Source organism: Diabrotica virgifera, chromosome 9, assembly GCF_917563875.1.
Source record: "Diabrotica virgifera virgifera chromosome 9, PGI_DIABVI_V3a".
NCBI lineage: Eukaryota > Metazoa > Arthropoda > Insecta > Coleoptera > Chrysomelidae > Diabrotica > Diabrotica virgifera.
In genome coordinates, this window is record NC_065451.1 from 189574099 (window position 1) to 189599987 (window position 25889).

Consider the following 25889-nt stretch of genomic DNA (forward strand, 5'->3'; position numbering starts at 1 on the left):
CTTCCACTTATGGGTGAACCTCCGTAACTCTGGAACCGTTGATTTTATAAGAATTATGTATAGTACCTTTTTTGTTTTAAATTTTATGGAAAACATTCTTGTATAGAACATTGTTTACGCTAAAGCACAGTTTTAGAAATATTAACGAAAAACGTAAAAAAACTATTAATCTACCGACTTCTCCCCCATATCCTCACCAAACCGGACGCTCAAAATGGTGTAAATTTTTACTGAACAATATGTGGACCATATAGAACAATTTGGTGTTGGAGGAAAACTTTTACTTTGGATGTCTGGGTTAGGCCTTTTTTTGGACCAATTATTCTATACTACCTCCGTAACTTTGGAACCGTTCATTTTAGAAGGATCATGCATAGGCCTTTTTTATTTCAAATTTACTGTAGAATATTTTTGTATAGAAGGTTGTTTATGCTAAACCACATAGTTTTAGAAATATGGACGAAAAACCTAAAAAACTACGAATTTACCGATTCCCCCCCCCCCACTCCTCCCCACCAAACCCGACGGTCAAAATCGTGTGACTTTTTTCTGAACATTGTGTGGACCATATAGAACAATTTGGTGTTGGAGGAAAACTTTCACATTGGATGTCTGGGTTTGGGTCTAGTTATACCATACTAATTCATCAGAAAATACGACAAGCTAAAAATAAATGGATAGACAATTCTCACAAGAGCGGCCTTACTGGACTGGAAATGGACCATTATACATCTTAAAAGTGGCTAAGCACCTGGTCTCGATAATATATAAATGCTGAAGGACTGAAGCTAACCAATACGACAACTGGCTGGAATGGATGACAAACTGTTGAGTCTGCTGAAAGAGTGCAAGGTTTTTTTCTTATATTATCTCCTAAACCTACTTACTGGCAAGGTTGAGGATAGAAGTGGACTAGAGCGATTTACCATTTTACAATTAGCCGAAGAAGGAAAATCCTAAAAGCATTAAAACAGCAACTGTTCAATCTCAAATTTATCAATTAATTTGTAATCTCACATTATTCTTAACTTCCTAAACCTTTATAGTTTCACCGTGTATAATTGAAACATTGAGAAACATATCGCATAATATTTTAATAATTAGAATCTATTCAACCTGCAAACTTAATAAATTGCCAAATAATATATTTTCCAATTGAACTTTTTGAAGTTTTGCAATAGCTTCCTTTAAACTGTAGTTGCAAGCTTTCAACATATTGAAAGTCCGTAGTTTTGTGACCACGTGACTAATTGATGAATTGAATATTTTGATGAGATTATAAATTTAGGGACCATTTTGACTCGCAGTCTATTTAGAATAGTTACCTCGTTAACAAGTGCGTAAGTCATTGTTTGAAGTTACGTCACTAGAGTGTAATTATCAGTAGCTGTCATTAAGGGCAGTCTATTATAGAAAGTCACACTTCAAACATGTATTTACCATCGTCGATTGAGATGGATCGGGACAAAGGGGCATTAGAAAACAATTCGATCCTGATATTTACATCGAATTTTTCCATTTGATTCAGCTAAACTATCTAATTCAAATAAATATAGACTCTGAATAGGCTCTAATTATTAAAATATTACGCGATATGTTTCCCAATGTTTCAATTATACACGGTGAAATTATAAGTTTAGGAAGTTAAGAATAATGTGAGATTGAGATTGTAAATTAAGGGATTAATTTGACATTGAACAGCAACTGATATTCCTACACGTTTCCAACTGTATGATACAAGACAAAAAGAAAAAAGTATACTTGTATATCCGTACCTTCTGCCGTTATTTCACTTATCAGTAACCTTTTTAAGCACCTTTGTTAACACGTTATATTTATACATTTCAAATTACTGCTTCGTACTATCTGCCCCTTCTACCGTATCAACAGTACCATCTGCGCTTGTGAGGTTTGGATCAGTGCTGTACTGTTGGTTGGAATCGTTAGGATCAACAGCGTAGTGCTGGTTAGGATCATTAGGATCGTATTGTAAGTTGGGATCGTACTGTTGATTGGGATCGTACACCTGATTTGGGTCGTACGCTTGATTTGGGTCGTACTCTTGGTTAGGATCATACTGTTGGTTGGGATCGTACTGTTGGTTTGGGTCGTACTGTTGGTTAGGATCGTACTGGCTAGGATCATACGCATTAGGATCATACTGCTGATTAGGATCATATTGGTACTGGTCGTCTACTGTTTGAGGAGGGTACTCATAAGATTCTGCTGGTTGACTAGAATTATCTTGATCTATTTGAACGGGCTGTTGTTGCAATGAAAGTGCGTCTTTACTGTTTTGTCTGGATGGCATAGACACTTTATTGGGGTCGGTTACGTTTATTGGTTGAGGCTCTGGTTTAGCTTCTGGTGGTTCTGCCGTAGTAGGTTGAGCTGGTTGGGCTGGCTGTGCCGTGGGGCTAATTGTTTGTGAAGGGTTTCGAAGTTGTGGAGGTCTTTCAATGTTTGTTGGAGTATGTTCTTCATCTATAAACATATTTATTATACACGTTGCTTAAAAGTTTAAAACTAATGTAAAATGTATGTACTAAATATACTTATAAGTACTAAGTAGATAAGTACTTAAAACTAATTTTATATGTAATAAAATATAACGCATGCTATTGTGCAATAATATATTTAAAGTGAAATATGTGAGTACTAGTTGGTCTATAGAGATGAGTCCAAAACAGATCTATTAGCCTGACTTGGAGTTTCTCAATTATTTCTTTCTACATCATAATTGGTATGGTATGTTAAACAGTAAATGGTTAAGTTCAATTAGTTACCACTATAAACAGCCCGGATTAACCGATAATAGTATAAACGGGCCGGTTTCAGGTAAAATTTATTTTAGGCTTTATTATGGGAGTACCGTCTAGTCAGTGTTAATTGCAAAAGACCAACTTTGTTTACCTCGGTGGCTTATTGCTCCGGGTGGGTATTAACAATGGGCCAGGTCAGATAAATTTAATAATATTTACGGCCGCACTAATTGAACTGAAACCATTAACTGTTGAACAAACCATAACATACACTGATCGAATGCTCTCTTCTTCAGGTGGAGTAGGATTCTGAATTTGAATATTAACCTTCGGAGTACGAAGACTGGGTCAAGCGTGACCCGAAATTCACTTATTTCTTAATATTTTATGAAATAATTTTTTTACAAATCCGATTGATCGTAAGTTCTCCTTATTTGTTTCAGTCTATTTTTTCGTATATAATTCGTGAACATGCAAATTACAGTTTTTCCTCTACGTAACATCTATGATGCCGGGTCAGTCCTGACCCGGTCTTCGGATTTCGAAAAATATTTTTAATATGTTTGTAGGTACACGTAAATCGCAGCCGTCTCTGTTTACGGGTATACGTATTCAAATATATGGCCGGAGCGAATTTACCTATGCCCGTTTTCTGTAAGGTATTAAAATCTGGCCGCCGCAGCGAACTAGTGTATACCCATGGGAAACCATCTTAAAAAATTTAAATACAATAATTTAGGATTATAATGGTTATGTTTGATTGTTTTTTGTTGAATTAAAGATACTGTTTATTAATACTGACTATTTAAAGCATCCTTATAAATAAAATGAGAATGGGTCACGCTTGACCCATCTTCGTAATCTAAGTAAGTCAAATAATCTCCGTACTCCGAAGGTTAAAGCAGTTTTACCAAAAGACGCCTAAGCCAGCTTTCTTCTCCTATTGATTTCTGGGAGTAAGGAGCCAGAGTTATGTATTAATTCATACACACTCGTCTACCCTATGTATACTCTATGTATACAGGGTGTAACAAAAATGCAGGTCATAAATTAAACCACATACTCTGGGACCAAAAATAGTTCTAACTTACCTTAGTACAAATGTACATATAAAAAAAAAGAATGTGTGTGTACTTTGTACGCACGTAAGAAGATATTCTTCTATTATATAATAAGTAATTTAAACGAAGTAAATATACTTAAAAGGTTATTTGTACTTCTTTTATTTAAAAATCAAACTAACTTTCTTATCTACCACTTTCAAAAAAGAAGAATATCTTCAAAAATTATATAATAATATACTTACAATCATAAAATCTATAAAAAAAATAAAAAAAATAATAACTTGCTTGGGGCTTGAACCCACTTCACGTCTACCGCGCCGTACGAAAGTTGACGCCATTTCAAACTGCACCAAACTCTCGTATACGTCATGTGGGAATATACACAAACTAAACGTTTACACCATAAATTTATATGAATTTAATAAAATTATTAGTTTGATTTTTGTCGAAATAAAATACAACAAAATATAGAGTAAGAAAACGATATATGAGATGAAGATTTGTAGAAAGTTTGTTCGTAATCAGATTATGTAAATTAAAGCATTGCCTACTAATAGGTAACTACATTATTTTGTTTACATTTTCCAAATAGATAGGTATTGAAACTATTAGGTAATTCCAACTGAAACATTTAGAATTACGTACCTGCGGCTTTTCAAAACTATTTAAAAAGTCACTATAATTATAAATTTGATTTTATTTCTGTCCACACATCAATAAAAACTAATATTATACAATATTTTTGTTTACCGATAACCTCCATATTGAACAATTATTGACAGATCATTTCAAAATTTCAACACCCAATCAGAGCCCGTATAACAACTAATACCATACTGTCGGTGCGCATGCGCGGGGATCAATCAAATTTTATCCTCAATCGATTCGCCGCTAAAGAAGAATATCTTCAAAAATTACAGCCCTTTGAAGTTACAAAATGAAAATCGATTTTTTTCAATATATCGAAAACTATTATAGATTTTTTTTATTAAAAAAGGACGTTTGGCATTATTATGCCAGGAACATCTTAAAAAAGATTATAGTGAAATTTGTGCATCCTATAAAAATTTTATGGGTGGTTTTGTTCCCTTAAACCCCCCAAACTTTTGTGTACGTTACAATTAAATGATTATTGTGGTACCATCAGTTAAACACAATGTTTTTTTCTTTTGAGTACTTTTTCGATAAGCCAGTGTTTATCGAGATATTTTGAATATTTGTCGAACCCGCCACATATTTTGTATATGGTTAAATACGATTATGGAGGCCTGGTAATAATCTGAAAATATATTGATAATTTACATTTTTTGGTATAGTTTGAAATATATTAAAAAACACGCCATATCTCGATACAAGGTAGCTTATCGAAAAAATACTAAGGGGCAAAAAAGTTTTAAAAATATTGTATTTAACTGATATTAACAACAATAATAGTTTAATTGGATCGTACACAAACATTTGGGGGATTTAAAGAAACAAAACCCCAATAAATATTTTATGTAAACATATAAAAAAGAAGACACATCTCAATAAAAACTGGCTTATCGAAAAAATACTAAGAGGCAAAAAAGTTTTAAAAATACTGTGTTTAACTAATGTCACCACAATAATCATTTAATTGAAACGTACACAAAAGTTGGGGGGGGGGGGGTTAAGGGAACAAAACCCCACAAAATTTTTATGGCGTGTACAAATTTCACTGTTATTTTTTTTAAGATGTTTTTGCCATAATAATGCCATATGTCCATTTTCAATAAAAATCTGTAAGAGTTTTCGATATATTGAAAAAAATCGATTTTCATTTTGTAACTTCAAAAGGCTGTAACTTTTTTATGTGCAAATTACTAAGGTAAGTTAGGTTCAACCGAATATTTGTGGTCCTAGAATATGTTATTTAATTTATGACCTGCATTTGTGTTACACCCTGTATATAGTCGTGTGTTGTCCCAAGTATACAGTGGTATTTATTATTATATCTTGGATATCCACTAGCTCATTGCTCATTCTTCGTGGTTCTGTTTTTGCTAAGTTCATTTTTAGAACAGCTTCATTGCTAGCTGCGTTTTGATCGGTTATAACTGTTTGTAGGTCTGCAGGATTATTATTATTAACTCCTGAGAAATGCAACTTTAATAATTCCTGCAGTACCATAATTACCTACAAAAACTTTTCGACCTTTTTCAGAAGTGTCAAAGAAAAAAAAGCTTGGTAAATGTACAGTATGTATATTAGTCTTGATATTAAGGCAATATGATCTGCTTTGGACGAATTGCAAATAAGAATAAAATAAAGGTACAATGAACAAAAATGTGAAAAATTTCTAAATTTTTGTTGCCTTTGTACCTTTAAAATTGGACGTTGAGAACTGTGACTGACTAAACTTATTTCTCAAACATTCTAGGTTAGTTTGTAGTTCCCGTATTTCCTCCCTATAAACAACACATAATTATAAAACACATAACCCAGCTAACAATTTAGGTAAGATATTAGTATAATATCGTAAATGTACATTAAAATTAATTTTTCCGAAAACTCATCAAATATCATCATTACAAATTATGATTTATAAATACAAATGTTTCGTAATAAAAAGGAAATATTGGTTGTATTAAAGAAATATGTAAATCTTTTAAAAGGTTCTCCACAACGTGGGGCGCATCATCTCATGTGACACACATTTTACATTTTTATGTAATGTTCCTTAGGTTTGCGGTTTTTTATTCATTAACCCTTAAACGCCCAAGGGTGGGTAAAAAATGTCCACCTAATGCGTATTCCCTTGTAACATATTTATTACGTGTTTAAAAATTTTTCAAAAATTATTTGTTGTTAAAAATACAGCCCTTTATCGAATGTTAATTGGGTTTTACCGATATTTTTGAAAGTGAAAGTAATATCTTGAGTTAAATATGGGTGGGCATAAAAAGTACACCCTTGGTAAAACTTGTTACTAAAGGTTTCTCTATAATTTCTCGTTGGTAGGAACATAATCCATATAATTATCGACGTATAATTACATTATCGACATAATTATTCGCCAATGAGGAGGCTGCAAGGAAGAATGTGGAGCAAATCGACAAATCTGAATTAATGTCTTTTACTGGTATGTTAATTTTGATGTACATTGTAATTTTGTTGTAAGGTTTGTAAATTGTTTATATTAATATTTTAGAAATGCTGTGCTTATTAAGCATAAGATTTTTAAGTTTAATCCATTTCCAACAACTCTCAATAAATATATTAGCTATTTTCGAGGTGGACATTCTTTACCCACCCTTGGGCGTACGTGGAACCTAAAAAAGGTTGGACGTTTAAGGGTTAATAAGTAATCAAAATATTAACAAATTCTGTAGATTAAGATCCTCATTTAAGACCAATTACTTTTATTATTAGACGTGATCAGCTTCTGTCAGTATTCATTCCTCTTCGAATTTTTTCGTCTTTTTAAAAATCACTAAGACGCAATTTTGATTTTGGTGACATAATTGGTAACATTGAACCATTCTCGTAGATCTTGGTGAACTTCTTCTTCTATGAGTAACGGTTTATAACAAAATGTTAGCGAGTATCATGACTATTGAAAAATTCTGTATGTATTTTAAATTGACAATAAAATGGTACACGTAAAATGTTAGCTGGGGAGACATAGTCAAGTTTGATATAACTACCTGTCTATCATCCTTAGATTCGACGTGGCTATTTGACAGCTGCTTCAGATAATCCCAAACATTTTCTAACCTTATCATAAGTTCAATATTGTTGGCTCTCAAGTTTGACCTGTCAATTCTAAGTGTATAAAGAGGTTGAAAATATTAAATTATTGATAAAAATCAAACAAATATATGTATAAATACAAAGTAAAAAAATAAGTGTTTTTGAGAGGTGGTACACCTTTTCTATTGACTTCCCCCATATATTTCAGTTTAAAAATAGCGGCCAGTACTTTTTCGACTTTTTAACTGCTTTGTATCCTGGGGTACTATATTAGCGCAAGCTTTTAGCTTCTATACGGCGTTCTTTGAAAAACGGCGTTGATTAATAATTTTTCCTGTAATAAAAATGTTATTTTACACAGTTCATCAAATATAGGAGAATCTCCAGATTTAAAGCAAAAACTCAAAAAGGGAAGTATTTGGAAGAAGAAAATAAAACTTCCACTATGATCGGTATTTCGTGGAGTGGGTTGCATTCGTTTTTTTAATTATTAATTGAAAAAGACTGATATATTTTGTACACACTTATACCAAATAAATAAATTGAGAAGAAAAGTATTTTAAAAGTGTGTAAAAATATTTAATTCCTAGATGAGCGCTTTCGGCTTACAACGCCATCTTCAGAGCTATGGTCAAAATTTAAAATGTACCACTTATAAAGAGGGATCTCTGGTGAAAAAATATAAAAATTTCTCTTTCTGTGCTATCTTTTAGAAGACTTGAAAACTTTCGCAGTTTTTTAAATTTTGAACGAAACACTTGTGGATTTTTTCACCAAAATAAAACTTTTTGTTTTCAATTCAATCATTTTTATTTGATTGCATAATGCTCTAATGTATATAAGGCTTTTTTGATATTTGATGAGCTGTATGAAGTGTTGGGACACTAGATATAATACGTTGTTGTCGGTAACCATGTATAGTTTAGTTTACGATTAGTATATTGTTTTTAAAAGTTATCAAATAAATATCCGAGGATGTAGTGGACAACAACTTTTGGAAAAACGATGGTGGAAGAGCCCTCGATGGCTCAAAGAACCAGAAAAAATGTGGCCAAAAGGAGAAGTAAGCGCTACAGAAGAAGAAGCACTGAAAGAATGTATGAAATTAGTTAATACTAACCCACATAATAATAATATTCGCATCATGTTCAAAGCATATACTACCAACATTCCACGGAGTATATTCTTTTTAGTATATGCGTAATACAAGTATAGCATCTACCATAAAAACATTCTAAATTTCATGTTCTTTGCATATACTTCAAACAATATTCTCGAACCGAATATACTGAACATATTCGTGTACGTAATATCTCGGACCATTCGTAAAAGTATATTCTTGGAATATACCTTCATCGAAAATTCTTTAAAAGTATATGCTTAACATTTACTTGTAAGTATGTACTTTTAAAATATCTTAAAAAGAATATGTATGTTTAGGAAGAATAATGTTAGCCTTATAGATTATCAACTTCGATATTTTTAGAATAATTAATAAAATTTATGTATGTAGGTATCCTGGACGAACCCATTTCTTAAAATTGTTTTAATTGTATTGTAAAAAAGTTTAAAAATTTATTTGTAGCAACGAAAAAAATTTCGTTTTCATAATTGAAATGAATTTACCAATTTGATTTTACCATGAGTATTTTTACATCGTTGTAATTTAGGTACATTCAAATGCTTTTTATAAAATAATACACCATCCACCACGTTTATCACCGATCGTAAAAGATCGGAATAGTGCAAACGGAAATGACCCCTCTCTTCTAATTTCTCATTCTGACCACTACCTTACTACCTATCTGCATAGGAATAGGGAACAAATGTTTTATGAAAACGCAAACACTAAACAGGCACAGGCACTAAACAGTGCACAGGCATTTTGGACTAGGCAACTAGGACTAGTTCTATGTTGTCTAGTTTATAATAAATATGCTGTTGGTAAAACCATGTTTTACGATTAGTATATTGTTTTTAAAAGATGTCAAATAAATATCATAAGAAAAGTCACAATTTACGTTTTCCTTTCTTCATAAAATACTACAGTAAAACATAAAAATTACAGTAAGATTGAAGATTGAACTAACCTTTCGAGGTTTGGGGACCACTTTAACACTGATATCGACTTTAATCGGCTCCTTGCGTTTGGTTGGTCGGACTGATGGCGAATCTGACTCTCTTTTGGGATTTGCCGGGTCCGTCCCTACCAAACACAAGTCAATTAGATATTTTAAACATTACTATTTTTTAGTACGATTACTAATTATCTACTATATAACAACAAATAACAATTATATTGACAAGAAAACTTTTTTCAGTACTCAATAAACGCAAGTCAAAGCATTGTCTCTACATATGATCATATTAAATCCGCATTAAAACATTAGTATGTATTAGTGATGTAACGAATATTCGTATTCGCATGCGCATTCGCGAATATCCGCATGTATTTGCATATTCGCAGTCGCCTTCGCATTCGCAAAATTTGTGCGAATGTTTTGCGAATATGAAAATAAGAAAAAAAAATAATTTGAAAATAACGTTAGATTAATAAAATCAAACTCTATTCTCCTTCTCATCTTTTTTTTTTTATTGAAAAAAGGTAACTTAACCTTGTATAACCAGATTTTCAGTTGTTTTATTATTTGGTATAATGTAATAAAGCTTAATATTTAGATTGATTTACACTAAATATCAATTAACTTCTCATTATAAATGTAGAAAACAGTTCAAAAATAGAAACAAATTAAAAAAACTGAACATTCGCATTCGCATCCGCATTCGCGAATGTCGTTATTAGATATTCGCATTCGTATTCGCGAATGTTCAAAAAACGACATTCGTTACATCACTAGCATGTATTGTTACACCAGCCCCCTATCTATAAGTAAGCAGATATTTGGCGAACATGCCAAATATGCTCCGCACAAGGCAGAACAGAGAGCAACAGCATTGGCAATAATCATGCCAAATATAGGAGGCCCAGGTACGGGAAAAGAAGGATCCTAATGGAGGTGGTACACACCACAATCCTGTATGCGGCACCGGTGTGGCATCAATTAAGAAACAAAAAAAGTACAAACACAATTTAGAGAAAGCCCAAAGAAAATCCCTATTAAGAGTCGTGTGCGCCTACAGAATGACCTCGTAGGTAGCCCTACAAGTTATAGTTGGGGTACCACCAATACACCTGCAGAAAGAGTGGGAAAGCGAGCGGAGGGCTGCATGGACAAGGACTCTGATCCCTGACGTAAAGGAGTGGGTGAAGTACAAATATAAAATATAAAAGTACGAACTACTTCTTCACGCAATTCCTTACGAGACACGAATCGTTTAGAGTAGAGCATACCTTGAGAGGATAGGCACGGCAATAGATGATAGTTGTGTAGATTGTGGAGTAAGCGACACAGCAGAACACTGTGTGTTTGAATGCAGAAAGTTTAATGGCGAAAGAGCAGAGCTGTATGTAAAAGTAGACATCTTCTTCTTCTTCTTCTTCTTCAGGTGCCATCTCCGCTACGGAGGTTGGCAATCATCATAGCTATTTTAATTTTCGAGGCAGTAGCTCTAAATAGTTGTTTTGAGCTGCATCCAAACCATTCTCTCAGGTTCTTCAACCATGAAATTCGTCTTCTTCCGATGCTTCTTCTGCCATCTATCTTTCCCTGCATTATGAGTCGTAGGATGCCATACTTCTCGCCCCGCATCACATGTACGAGATACTGTAGCTTCTTTTCTTAGGCATCTTAGGAGAAAACAATTCTATGGCCATAGTGCCAAGGGGTGAGAGGGAGTTTAACCCTTAACTACAGACATCCCAATATTATCACGTAACTACAGACTCCCGGTATTTTTTACCGGTCGTTATAAAATAGAGTCAAAATATAAAGTTAATAATAAAAAACAAAAACTTTTTGCATTATGTGTTTTTATGGAGTCTCTAGATATGGGAAAAATGGTAAAATGAGTGATTTTAATAATATAATGACAAGATTTTTGAAGAATAATCTATTAAACCAGAATTTTGGTAACATTTTTGGTCTATTGAAACAAACGGCCATAAATGCTATGGACAAAAATTTAAACTTTTTTTTAACAAATAAACGTAATATAGAATCACAAAGGAAATATAAAATAGCATCCACGAAAATTTTTACATCCATGAAAAAAAATCTGCAAGGGGTAAAATTGTAATAAAATTAAATGGCAATTCCATTTTTGCAAAGTGCCTCAAAATTTTTATCTTCAAATTTAACCTTCATTGAAGGTCCAGGATGTCTTCCACAGTCCATTTCTTTACTTTTTCCCCAAAAACACAAAAAAATAATGTAAACATTTCAGATTTACAAATATAGTACTCATATAAAAATACTCCCTTAACACAGACATCCGGTAATTTTTACCGGTTAAGATTTTTGATGTGTACCAGAAAAGAAAATATTGACAATACACAATACACGCTTTGACTAGCATTGTTATACAAACTGCCCGAGAGGTACAGAGACACATGAACTTGTAAGTTGTGAGGTTACCACGAAATCCACATTTTGGGAATGCCCGCCGGTAAAAAATACCGGATGTCTGTAGTTAAGGGTTAAAGAAATGCTAGAGGCTGTGACCAAAATCATGGAAAGAAAAGAGATTATAGAAAGAGAGAGACAACAGGAGTAAACATAAGCAACAGAGAGAAAACAGAGGCTGCGTGCCTCTCTTTTCTTTTTTCTTTTTTCTTAAAAAAAAAGATATAATATCTTTTTTTTATTATATACAATAATGTATAATAAAGTATACAGGGTGAGTCACCACTAACGGGACGGAAGATTACATTGAAATGGTAAAAGATTTGAGAAAAATTTAAATTGAATAGTTTGTAAGTTGATTATAGCTACATTTTAAAATTATTTTGAAATATACAGGGTGTGTCAATAAATGGCGACGTATCAAAGTTATATTTTTTCTTATGGAACACCCTGTATTTTATTGCATTTTTTAATTATCCGCAAAAAATAAGGTATAGTTTCATAAGGCTTCCCTATACCTATGTACAAAGTGTTCTGAGTTATGTTGACTTTTCTTAAAATGTAAAGTTTTAAAAGAAGGCTTATTCTCAAGTTATTTAAGAAATTACCAAAACATTACTTTTACATCTAAATAGTTGGATATTGGTTGAATGTATTTCATGATTAATTATTACACATTTGTCTACAGGGTGTTCAAAATTTACAGTTTCATTATTGGCCTTTTCAATGTGTCATATGATGCTTATTTTAAATGGAACACCATGTATATTAATACATAATTATACTAAACAAATTTACCTCTTTTGAATGGTATATGGATGTCCTATAGCTAGGTTTCATAGTTTTTGCGTAATTTACAATTATTTAAATTCTTAATCTGTAAATCGATTTTAAAACAAAAGATGTAGTTAATTAATGTCATTGTATGACACTGTCAGTTTATGACAGTACGGTCTGGTAATTATCAAAACTATAAACATCCGTGTATGAAATTCAATTTTTTTTTACTTAAAAATGACTTTGGCAGAGCCAATTACATTCAAATTTAATTGTTGCTAAAAATGAATAATCACGCTATCTATGAAAGAGTAGACATGCTACTTTGCATTGCGGAATATTTTTAAAATTGTCTCAGCCTCTAAAGTTTACGCTTAAAAGTATCCTGATAGAAGACACCCAAAAAGGACGTTTTTGAGAGATTTCTCGATAGATTTAGATTTAGATTTTTATCGTTATCAGCAATTAGTACTGCATCATCGGCATAGCATAGTATCGTGATTTTATGCGCTCCCATGTGGTATCCATGTCGTTTTCTTACTTCGTGAATTATTTGATTCATCACCATATTGAATAACAATGGACTGAGCGAGTCTCCTTGGCGGATTCCTCCTTTCAGTTCTATGTATTCTGTTTCTCCTGTTGACATTATAACTCTGGTCTTGTTGTTCTTGTTAATTTCATTAATTAACCATATTATCTGGTGGTTTATTTGTTCAGCTTGTAATAAATTTAAGATATCATTTCGCCTCACCCTGTCAAAAGCACTTTTTAAATCTAAAAAGCACATGTATGCTGGGTTTCCATATTCAATAGACTTTTCTACTATTTGCCTGATAATAAATAAAAATTGCATCTATTGTGCTGGGGTTCTTCCGAAAACCCTTGAAAGGGAAAAATGGTCCACCGTAAAGGGGGTTGGTGAGCAAGGTTAGCAGCCTACCTACTGTAAAAACAATCAACGCTCATAGAACCGAACAGAAGCCCTAATTACTGTAAAAATGTTAAGTAAATTGATTCATTAAGACGGAATTCGGAGCCAGTCATCTCATTGACTGCACTAATAGTGGTTATCAAAAGTAAATAAGAAAATGCTTACTTATGCTTGACTGTAGTGTCTTCCAATTTTTGAGTTAGAGCATGACATTCGTTCGACAATTTTTCCATGAGTTGATTCTGAGAGAAGATCATGCCCTCTAATTCGCTTACAGTGGCCGCTGCAAAACATCAATTTCATCTTAAGATGGTGTTTTCGACAAGTAAGCAACTTAAACGCACAACATATCGTTTTATCGTATTATTAAGGATTTAAGTATTATTATTTGCTTTGAATCTACACAAGTCGATCTGGGTCGAGTGGTGTCATATCGAGTCAATCGACTGTGTAAACTGTTAGGCATTTAAATGATGTGTGATGTAGGTTCAATGATTCAAAACGTAAAAAAATAAATGCACACATCAACTTTTAAAGGGATGCGAGGCCACAAACCAAAGAAACATGAAACGCAAAACATGAAACATGAAACACGTTTCATGGAAGTAAAACTAAGGAATATAGCCCCATGTCTATATTCTTTGGTAAAACACTGTTAAACAAATATATGTCCGCCTATCAATGAAACGAGTGTGATTCATTTTTCGGGAGACCGACTTCGGGAGACCGCACACCAAAGAAACATGAAAAGTGAAACATGAAACATAAAACGTAAAACATGTTTCATGAAAATAAAACACTACTAAATAAATAGACGTCCGCCCATCTATGAAACGAGTGTGATTCATGCCCATGAAACAATTTTATCTTGAAATATGTTTCATGCAATAGATCGTGTTCTATTTTTCGGTTTCAGTTAAATTGTTTTGGACAATAATTAATCACGTGCGTAAAATGAATGTCGACCAAGAATTTAATATTGCAGTGGTTTCTGCGATGGAGCAGAACGAAGAGTTGTACAATAATTATAACCTGGAGAGGTACTCGAATATACGATAACAAGAAAATATCTTTTTTCTTTAAACCAGGACCCACAATAAATCATAATGCAGATGTTTGAATACTCATTCTATAAAATGATTGAAATTTGGCAAGATGATTATTTCGTTCGTCTGCAATCAAATGTACGATGGTTATGTTTTATATCATTGTATCTTCTTCTTACGGTGACTTATTCTTAAGGAGGTTGGCCATTACATTTGCCCATTTAATCTTATTTGTAGCCGCCCTGAATAGTTCTATGGAGGTGATATTCGTTTATTGTCGTAGGTTTTTAAGCCAAGAGTTGCGTCTTCTTCCTGGTCCCCTTTTGCTATTGGTTTTGTCTTCAATTATAAGTTGGAGTAGTTTTTTACTTTTGAGATCTTACGATGTGACCAAAATATTGGGTTTTCCGTTCTTTTTTTATAAGCTCTCTTTCCTTATTCATCCTCCGCAAGACTTCCGCATTTATCGTATGGCTCATGTAGGACATTCTGAGCATTTTACGGTAACACCAGAGTTCGAATACTTGGATTCTTTTTTGTGTTGCTTCTGTCACTATCCAGGCTTCAACACCATAGAGTAAGGTGGAGAAAACATAGCACTTAAGTATTCTAGTTCTCAATGAGACACCCAGCTGGCGGTTGCATAGAACTTTTTGTATTTTGTAAAACACTATACATGTCTTTTCCAGACGTATTCTGATCTCTAGTGAGTGGTCCCAAGTTTCATCAAGATTACTTCCAAGGTACGTTATTCTTGTTACTCTTTCGAGATCTGCGCCGTCGACATTGACCTTCACCCTTCTGTTTTGGTGCTTGCTGATAACCATCGTTTTTGTCTTCTTTGTATTCAATTTCATTTCAAATTCTCTACAGACTGTCGTTCTTCTTCTTCATGTACCATGTCCTTTCAGAACGTTGATTACCATCATAGCTATCTTAGTTTTATTCACTGCCACCCTAAATAGCTTGCTTGTATCAACACCACACCAATCTCGCAAGTTCTTCAACCATGAGGTTCTTCTTCGTCCTGGACTGCGTTTGCCTGCTATTTTTCCTTGCATGATATTTTGTAGCAACCTATATTTGGGACCTCTCATTACATGTCCGACATACTCCAGCTTTCTCTGTTTGATGCTTTTTATGATCTCAGTAGCCTTGCTGAGACGTTCTAGTATTGTGAGTTTCGAATCTTCTCCACCCAGGAAACTTTTAAAATTCTTCTATAGCACCACATTTCGAAAGCCTCCAGGCGGTTTAGATCGATTTTATTCACAGTCCAGAACTCGACACCGTAAAGTAAGACCGAGAACACGTAGCAGCCAAGTAGGCGGATCCTCAATGCCAATTTTAGGTCTGTTACATAACACCTTGGACATCCTTCTAAAAGCGTGCTCTATCCTAGATCCAATTTAGCAGTGACTTTCTGCGTTACAATTTAATTGCTGTCCAAGGTAAATGATTTTATCAACTTGCTCAAGTTTGGTATTATTTACATATATAGACGGTTTTATATGCTGTTGTTTACTTATTACAAGTATTTTGGTTTTTCGTATGTTCAGATCCAGACCTGCCTCCCTACAACTCTCAATGACACTATCAAGTGGTGTTTGCAGATATTCTTGAGTAGAAGCTAGTAGAAGCTAGGAGTACTGCATCGTCCGCATATCGCAAATTATTGATGACTTCACCGTTCACAAGTATTCCTTCTTGTTTTTAAGAAAGTGCTTTTCTGAAAATTCTTTTGGAGTAAACGTTGAAAAGCAGGGGTGACAAGAGGCATCCCTGCCGTACTCCTCTTTTAATGTTAAGAGCCTGTGATTCCACACCATCTACTAAAACTGATGTTGTTTGATTCCAACATAAATTTGCAATAATTATTCGAACATCTCTGCCGTCCAAGCCAATGTATTTTAGAGCTTCGATCAATATAGAGTGCTCAACACGATCAAATGCCTTTTGGAAGTCAATAAAACAACAGTATATGTCTACAGATATAGATGGTTCTATAATCAGCACAGGTTTTTGTTGTTGTCTTCTTATTTAGAGCTATAAACAGTGAATTAGACCAACCATTAGGTAGTTGTCCGATGGTATTAATAATGGTATTGAAAAACGAAGTTATAGCCTGTAAAACATTGCTATCATTTATAAGCTGGTATATTTCAGTTGGAATTTCATCAGGACCAGTCGCTCTGCCATCTTTTGATGATTGTATGGCTTTTATTACCTCAGAGCGTGTTATTAGGGGTCCGTCGCAGTTAGTAATATCGTGAGGTGAACTACTCATATCGTCTTCGAATAGGTACGTAACGTAATTTTCCCATTCTTTAAGTTTGCCCTCTACTTCAAATATTACTTTACCATGTTCAGCCTGTAGCAATACAGTTTGTTTCCGCTTCTTTCCGCAAGATACCAACCGCTTCTTTCACTTTTTTTGTACATGTTAAACGTGTCGTCTCTGTTTTCAAGTACTTCAATGTCATGACACTGTTTGGCTAGATGTTGACTCTTTGCTTCTCGTATTTTACTCGAATTTCTGTTGTTACTCGGTCCATTAGGCGTTGCAGTGTATGCAAAGTTATCCTAAGTTACCATTGTATGGATCCACCAAATAACGTCGTTTTCTTTTTTTTTGTTTGCGGACAGTAATAAAAGAGTTGTCACAACAGCAACGACCTCGTTATCATCACTTTCCATTGTTGAAAATACAAATTTTACTTTTGTTTCTTTGATTAGTATATAACATGAAACGGTTTCGTTTTTCACCATTTTTTTGTTTCATGTTTCACGCGGCCTCCCTTAAGAGAGACCGCACACCAAAGAAACGTGAAACATAAAACATGAAACGTAGAGAGAAGAAAAAACCCGGCAAACTATCTAGGAACGTGTCGGATATCCACATGATGATCATCACATCCCATATGAAGAAATTAGAAGAAGAACAGGAAGGATTTACAATGCCATAGATACAATAGAATCCAAACAACTTTTATCTTATGGTACAGGCATGTAATGCGAATGAAAGATGTAGAATGGCCAAAAGAGGCCTTAAACTGTGTTCCATGGAATAGAGGTAGGAAGAGAAGACCAATTAGAATGGAAAGAAGTAATTAGACGAATAATGAGAGATGGTGCCATAACTAAGGAGAAATGGACCGACCGAAAAAGGAGGAGATCGAAATGCGGGATGCAGCAGGGGCTGTAGGACTCAGAACCCACGTATGAAGGATATTATATAAGGATATACACGCCAGAGAAATAAGGCAAAAATGTACCATGTTCGGGACACTTGAGCAGCCAGGTTGCAAATTGGTTTTTGGGTACTATATACCGAATACATTATACGAGTAAATACAAAAATGCTCGTCACAGTTCGGACGAGAATTTTAGTTATTATATAACAAATAAGCGTCAAAAATGGCAGTTTTTTCGTTTAAATCGCTACCTATAGGTAAAAATAGGGTAATTCAATATGTTATTTGTAGTGTCCTTCTGTTAGTAAATGAGCACAGGTTTAAAATGGCAGATTTTGAATTTTAGGCCCATCCTTTGGTGCTTCGTAAATTTCAAAATAAAATAAAAATTTCGAAAATAAAAAAATGCTATTTTGCTAAAATGACCTTAAAACTTTCATATTGCATGAAAAGTTGAGTCAAACAGTTCATATAATGCACAAAAAATTTTAAGACTTAATTAGTTTAAATATTATTCAATTTGTTTATACCAAAGACCTTTTTTTGCAATGTTATTGTTCAGAAAATAATAATGATATAGCAATTCTGTGAAAACCGCGTGAAAGAAGAATAAGTTATATTTTCAACGCGTTTAAAAAATCATTAAAATTATATTTTGTTCATTCCCAAAACATTTTTCTAAAATAGGGTCATTTTTGGCTTATAAACAATTTGAATAACTTTGTTAATATTGACTCTAGACCAAAACTACTTTGGGATTTGAAAAGCTGGTATTTTGACATGAATTTTCAAAACAAAACCTTTTCGCCTAGGTTAATCAGGGTCAAAGTTAGCCACTTTTTTATTTAATTCACAGCTACTTTGTTTACAACAATTAAGCAACCTAACTAGCGCCATTTTGAAGCTAAAGGTATGTAGTTTATGTGTAAAGTTTGACCAAACTTTGAACTTCAATAAAGTGGTTAATAAAGCTTTAAAAATAACGTCCTAACGACATCGATTCGTGGTTGGTGGAGGGGAATAATAATTATTAAAATCCGTGCACTCAAAAAATGAAATTGATTCTTCAAACATATGCCGCCATTAATATCTCCGGAGCTTGTTGATGGATTTTGATCATATTTTTTTTAATTTGTATGTACTCGTAGTCTTGTAGAGTACGTTATGTACACATATCCCCACCTAACATTACAAAATGTTAGGGGAACCCCCCTTCTCACTCAGGGATATGAAAAATAGATTACGACCGATTCTAAAACCTACCGAATATACATATATAATTTCATAACAATCGGTCAAGCGGTCTCAGAGAAGTATGGCAACTAACAGTGTGACAGAAGAATTTTATAGATGCAAATATATACAGTAAACTCTCTCTTAACGGACACCTCTCTTCGACGGACACCTCTCTTCGCCGGACCACTCCTCTACATGGACGATTTTTAAAACAAAAATTATTCGGCCATATATGAACCTGTACCCTTTAACTCTCTTCGACGGACACTTTTAACAACGGACGCGGACAGTAAATGATGTGTATATGCGGTCAGTAAATGAAACAAATTTAAATTTTTTTACAAATATTTTACAATATAAAACTTCAGTATATACTTAATACATTTATTATTTCAAATCAATACAGATGTCCTCGAAATGATATTTGATACTGTTCACGTTATCAAAACTACACAAGTAATAAAAATTTAATGTTTTTGTTGGTCGATGAACGAAATGCGACACCAGAAAATTGTTAATTATTGTGTTTTGACTGGAACAAGGATTTAAGAATTTTAACAGGAATGTCTGATTTAGCATATTATGCAATAGATGTCGTTGTGTTTTTATAAGTGTTTCTTTAAAAAAATATTTTTGGATTAAATTTCATCATAAATTTTGTGTCTATTAGATTTTTTTAGTTTGAAAGAAAAAGTCGATGTGGTTCATTATGGAGAGAAGCATAAGTTAAATATTAGACAGTTAGCTGAAAAATTTGGAATTGGAAAACCTCAAGCCAGTGAAATTTTGAAACATAAAAGTGATTTAATCAATCAGTTTTCTGAGAACGGTCACCTGGAAGCGAAAAGAAAATTTTTGAAAACTGATGGTACTGCATTAGACCTACTAATAATTGTTTTCGATTGGTTTTGTGAAGTGCGGTCTAAAAATATTCCTGTTTCTGGTAAACTTATTCAAGAAAAGGCATTAGAAGTTGCAAGGTAACTAAGCGTTGAGTTTTGTTCAAACACAACGAAGAACCATCATGTAACGATCACGTTACTATAAAATAATACGTTCCATGCATTATGTGTCTGTATATCGTGCGTTCCATGGGTTACTTTGTTTACTGCGCAGGACGGTGATCGTTACATGAACGGTTTTCGTTGTGTTGGAACAAACCTATTATTAACGCAGATGAGACGGGATTATTTTTTAGAGTTTAGAGCATTACCCAAGAAAACTTATACCCTGAAAGGACAAAGGGGCATTGGAGGCAAGGCTTCTAAAGATAGGATCGCAATTCTATTTTGTACCAATATAGTATTTTGATAGAAGAATGCAGAGAGAAAATCAAAAAGTTCAATATTCAATCTTCCTAGACAATGCTGCTTGGTCATCCACAACTTGTGTTATGTAATATTAAACCTAGTATCTCTTTTTATATATGCATACATACATGCACTTATTTTTAAAATATTTAAGTTAACATATCTTTTTCTCTTCAACGGACACCTCCTTTAAACGGACACTTTATGAGGAACGACTACTGTCCGTTCAAGGGAGAGTTCACTGTAGATGGCTATTAAAAAATAGGGGTTGGTGATAGAAGAGTGAAAATTAAGGGTTGTATGTATTTTTACAAGAAAATTAAAGTAGACAATTTTGTCCAAAAAAAATGTCAAGGGGGCAACCACCCTTATAATTTATGGGCATGAAAAATAGATTAGAACCTATTCTCTCTCAGTCCTACAGGATATACGTGTAAAATTTCATAAAAATCGGTCAAGCCGTTTCGGAGGAGTATGGTAACTAACACTGTTACAGGAGAATTTTATGTATATAGAAGTAACTGTGAATTAAATAATAAAAGTGGCTAACTTTGACCGCAATTAACCTAGGCAAAAAGTTTTTTTTTTGAAAATTCGTGTAAAATACAAACCAAAGAAGATTTACTCTACAGTCAAAGCTTTTCAATTTTTTTTTAAGCCAAAAATTACTCTACTTTAGCAAATTGTTTTCGGAATGATAAAAATGGCTTTTTATAGATTTTTTAACCCGCCGTTACACGCGTCTTCTATTGTGACGTGGTTGCACGCGTATGAGCGTCGCCCTCACCTACATAAGTTCGACTTATTTCGAGGAAGAATGAATGTCAACATGTATAAATATAAAATGGGTTGTACTCACATATTATAGAAAGTCTCGTAAACCAATTTTTTTTATTAATTTAACAAAACAAAAGTAAAAATAATATACATAGATCAAAAGCAAGTTTTCTTAATTTTCAATTTCAGCAAGCCTCTGAAGGAATTAACGTTTTTTACGCGAATTCATTTTACTAAAAATACAAATTAAAATTAACAACTGTTCTGAAGCTATTTCTTTGTGGTATTTATGTAATTAACTATTCATATTTTGTATTTTGATAACAACGTCCGAGGTGGAATTCGAAACGTCAATAAAATCAATTTTTCAAGTTAAATTGTGGCTTATTTCCCAATTAGAATAGGTAAATTTAAAAATGGGTTCTTAGCCAGTGGCGCACTTGGAATTTTCCTCTGGGGGGAGGGGGGTTAGCTTGGGCACCGAAAATTTTTTGTATTATTTGTGAAAGACAAGTTATATTTTCCTACTTTCTTTTATATATATTTCTATATGCTCTGGGTGGGATTTTAACCTTTCAGAGATAACGTGGCATGATGGTACATAAAGTGAAACGTGCGGACTCACAGTCCGCACATACAGAAAAGGTCCAAAAAATAAATATTTTCGGAAAAACGGTGTGAGAACTTGTCAATTGTTTAAATAAAAAGACAAAAAAAACATTTACAAACAGATTTATTATAACTTGCACTTAAACTCATGCTTCAAAAAAAAATAGTGAACGGATATATCCTTTTCACATTTTGAGTCCTATAAATCACAAAAACCTAAATTAAAAAATTGCAAAACAATTATTTCTAAGAAACTAAACAACGACTAAATAAAAAATAAATGTTTGAGCTGCTCAAAGTAGATACATGAATGAACGGAAATAAGTCAATCTTCGGAGATTCTAAGATTCTCTCCTCAATGTCTTCTTGCATGTTGGTATCGTGGTCCTGTACTTCTTCATAATCTCCTTCCAAACTAGCATCATCATGGTCAGGTTTAGCTTCTGGCTCAGAATCAGAGAGAAATTCCGTATGCAGCTTTTCAAGATATGCTAGTTGCTTTTCGAAACTCATCTTAAAAAATCTGTAACAAAAATAAGTTTATATCAATCAAATATACAGAAAACGTAATCAGTAGATCACTCCCAATTATAAATTACATAAATATTTTTATATTTACCCTAAAAACAAAATATTTTAAAATTGAATCTTACCTGAAGATTTGTGACAACTTGTATAACGTGCGGACTCACGTTCCGCAAGTCAATATAGCAGCAGAACTAAACGCACTAAGACAATTCTCACAACAGTACTGAATAAAGTATCCCCTCACTTGAAGCTAGCGAGCACGCCATGACCGAGATCGTAATTAATCGTCAGAAATCGACAAATATTTAGACAAGCGGAATCATAGTCCGCACGGTAACTCTGAAAGGTTAACACCCAAACCCCCCGCTCGGTGTGCCACTGTTCCTAACCTAATCCAAACAATAATATTTTAATTAAACCTACCTAAATATTAAATAAAAACCTAAAAGTTTCTTTGAGATAACAGAAACGTGATTTCACCGTGATTGCACGCGCAGTGAGGAATTCCCTCACTGGAAGAGGGATGTCTCTTCTTTCAACTATCACAAAGCACACTGACCGCCTGAAATATTCTATAACTTTTTCATACCCTCTCATGAACCATGCTAAAGGCATTCCTGGGTGCTTAAGGTTATCGTATAAGCTTACACAATTTCATTGGTTATAAACAAATATGGTGAGGGATTCCCTCATAGCGCGTGTAATGGCGGGTTAAATGCTTGGAAAATATAAGCGTTCTTCTTTCATATGCTTTCCACAGAACTGCTGTATCATTATTATTTTCTGAACAATAACATTGCAAAAAAAGCTCTTTTGGATAAACAAATTGAATAAAATTTAAACTAATTGATGAATCGTCTTGAAATTTTTTGTGCATGATATGTACTGGTTGTCTCAACTTTTCATGCAATATCAATGTCTTAAGTTAATTTTCACAAAAGTTATAGCAAATTTTTTATTTTCGAAGTTTTAGTCTTATTTTGCAATTTCCGAAGCAACAAATGATCGTACCAAAATTCAAAAACTGCCATTTTGAACCTTTGCTCATCTACTAAAAAATGAATACTCTATAAGATATTTAATTACCCTATTTTACCTGTAGCGATTTAAACGAAAAAACTACCATTTTTGACGCTTATTTGTTAATAACTAAAATTCTCGTTCCAACAGTGACGGGCATTTTTGTATTTATAATGTATTAGGTATATAGTACCCAAAAAACCCATTTGCAACCTGGCTGCTCAAGTGTTCCGACAAAACCTTATTTCTCTGGACTAATAAGGATTTCAAAATTCTAACAGCAACAACAAAATGAATAATAATGTTTTCTTAAATCAATATTTAATTTAAAATACTTCAGCAAAAAAGTGTAGAAACTACTTGATTTCTTATTAATTTTTTCTTATTTTTATTTTAACTTTTTTTAATTTTTAATTTAAAATGTTCCAAATTAGTGTTTAAGTCAGTGAAAAAACCATCTCAGTTTTTAAATCAACTCTCCCAGGTCAACTCATGGTAAAATATGTGACGGATACATATAAATAATATACAACATATTGTTATCTATTAATAAACGTAGTTTTATAACTTTTTATAAGTATACAATAAAGATTATTGAATAAAATGCATCCTTTACTTTTGACTTTGTTTAGCACATTCTAAAGATATACACTTTTTTGTACATTGTACGTTATACGTTATATTATGTACCATACCCAAGTCTAAGTGGAAACAGAGATTTGTCTATTGAGAATTAGACTTTGGAGGTGTTACGTGTTCTCTGTGCTACTGCTATAAGCTACTGTATTAAGTGAAAACATGGACTTTAAAGAAACAAATCACCGATATATTGAAGGTTTACATATACAATCTCAATGCCGAATGATTTGTATACATAAATTGCTACAATTGTGAAGAACGTGTATTGAGTCTAAAAGTTACAAAATTACGCTATATATTTTTTTTTTGTTTTGATTCTGGCCTTATTTTTTTAATATGAAAACTAAATTATTATATTTCTCGTAAATTTTATTTTAAAACTTAAAAAAATTATAAAACCACGTATACAACATTTATAGATATTATTTTAGTAATATTTTATGTAGACTTACAACATTTTTTTAGACCAAATAAAAATATTATTTTCTAGAAAAATTATAATAGTTTACGAACTACGAAAATTACATAGTTTTATTAGGCTTTTAAAAATAATGGAATATAAAACTTTGTTAAAGTCTACACTTTATCCAGAATAAACTTTTTTAATGTTTGTATCTTACCATGCTTGTTTTCCATGTCATGAATCAAGGAGCCCAATTCTTTCTCCCTCTCCTCATTTTTTGGAGCAGGAGGTGGCAAGGCCACTATTTCCCCGCCTCTTGGAGTTCTTGGAGTGGTGTTGGTTCTCTCTTCTGATAATGCAGCATTTAGAGTAATCTAAAACATTAATTTAATTTAGGGCAAATTTTCCGAAGAATTGGAAGGATATTTTCTAAACCAAGGCCAGAATCAAAACAAAAAAAGGAAGGGTATTATTCCTACCTCCTTTTCAAGAGAAGCAATCTGTTCCGACAATCTGATGTTCTCTCGTCGGCTGTGGATCAGATCAGCGTCAGCTCTGTCCAATCTCTGTCTTAGAGACTGTATTTCCGCGTGTAGACGCACTATTTCCTGTTTAGATTGCCTGTCACTTCTTTCATTTGCAAGTTGAAGAGTTGCGATTTGTTGTTCCAATGCGCTTTTCTCTGCTCCACTAACGCCAATGTCAGATTGCAAGTTAACTGGAATATAACACATAATGAGATATACATGTAAGATTTACCAAATATTGTTCGTCCGCTATAACTTTTACCATGCGTCACGATTCATTTTCAAACAAATTAAGTCAAAACATAAAGTGAAACGTACGCCGATGTGTGTAGTATATAATATACAATATACATGTTATTCTGAAGCTATTTCCTTGTGTCATTTTTATGATTAACGATTTAGATGGGAAATAAGCCACAATTAAATTGAAAAAAATAATTTTATTAACGTTTCGACGCCCAAATCGGGTGTCGTTGTCAAAATACAAAATACTACTATTTTGTATTTTGACAACGACACCCGATTTGGGCGTCGAAACCTTAATAAAATTATTTTTTTCAATTTAATTGTGGCTTATTTCCCATCTAAATAGTTAATCATACAGTATACAGTATACAAAATGTATATACATATCGACGTTCGTGTCACTTAATGTTTTGACTTAATTTGTTTGAAAATGAATCGTGACGCATGGGAAAAGTTATAGCGGACGAACTATATCACATTTAATGTAATAAAAAGCTAGGACGACACGTTAAACAGAACTGCTGTTTGTCCGGGAATAAAACTCCTAGCGCCTCCTAGGAAAGAAATCTGAAGTACCAAC

General features: G+C 33.1%; 1 protein-coding gene across 1 annotated transcript in view; it reads right to left on the reverse strand.

Annotated features, from left to right (window-relative positions):
• Window positions 1–507: 507 nt before the first annotated feature.
• LOC114329005 (serologically defined colon cancer antigen 8 homolog) overlaps window positions 508–25889 on the reverse strand; it is a 77724-nt gene continuing 52342 nt past the window's right edge. Inside the window, exons 8-12 of the mRNA XM_028278016.2 lie at window positions 25016–25254; window positions 24754–24910; window positions 13940–14057; window positions 6170–6255; window positions 508–2484 (exon numbers count right to left, since the gene is read on the reverse strand). Of these exons, the coding sequence (XP_028133817.2) occupies window positions 1850–2484; window positions 6170–6255; window positions 13940–14057; window positions 24754–24910; window positions 25016–25254 (1235 nt within the window). The 3' untranslated portion in view covers window positions 508–1849. The remainder of the gene's footprint in view (window positions 2485–6169; window positions 6256–13939; window positions 14058–24753; window positions 24911–25015; window positions 25255–25889) is intronic.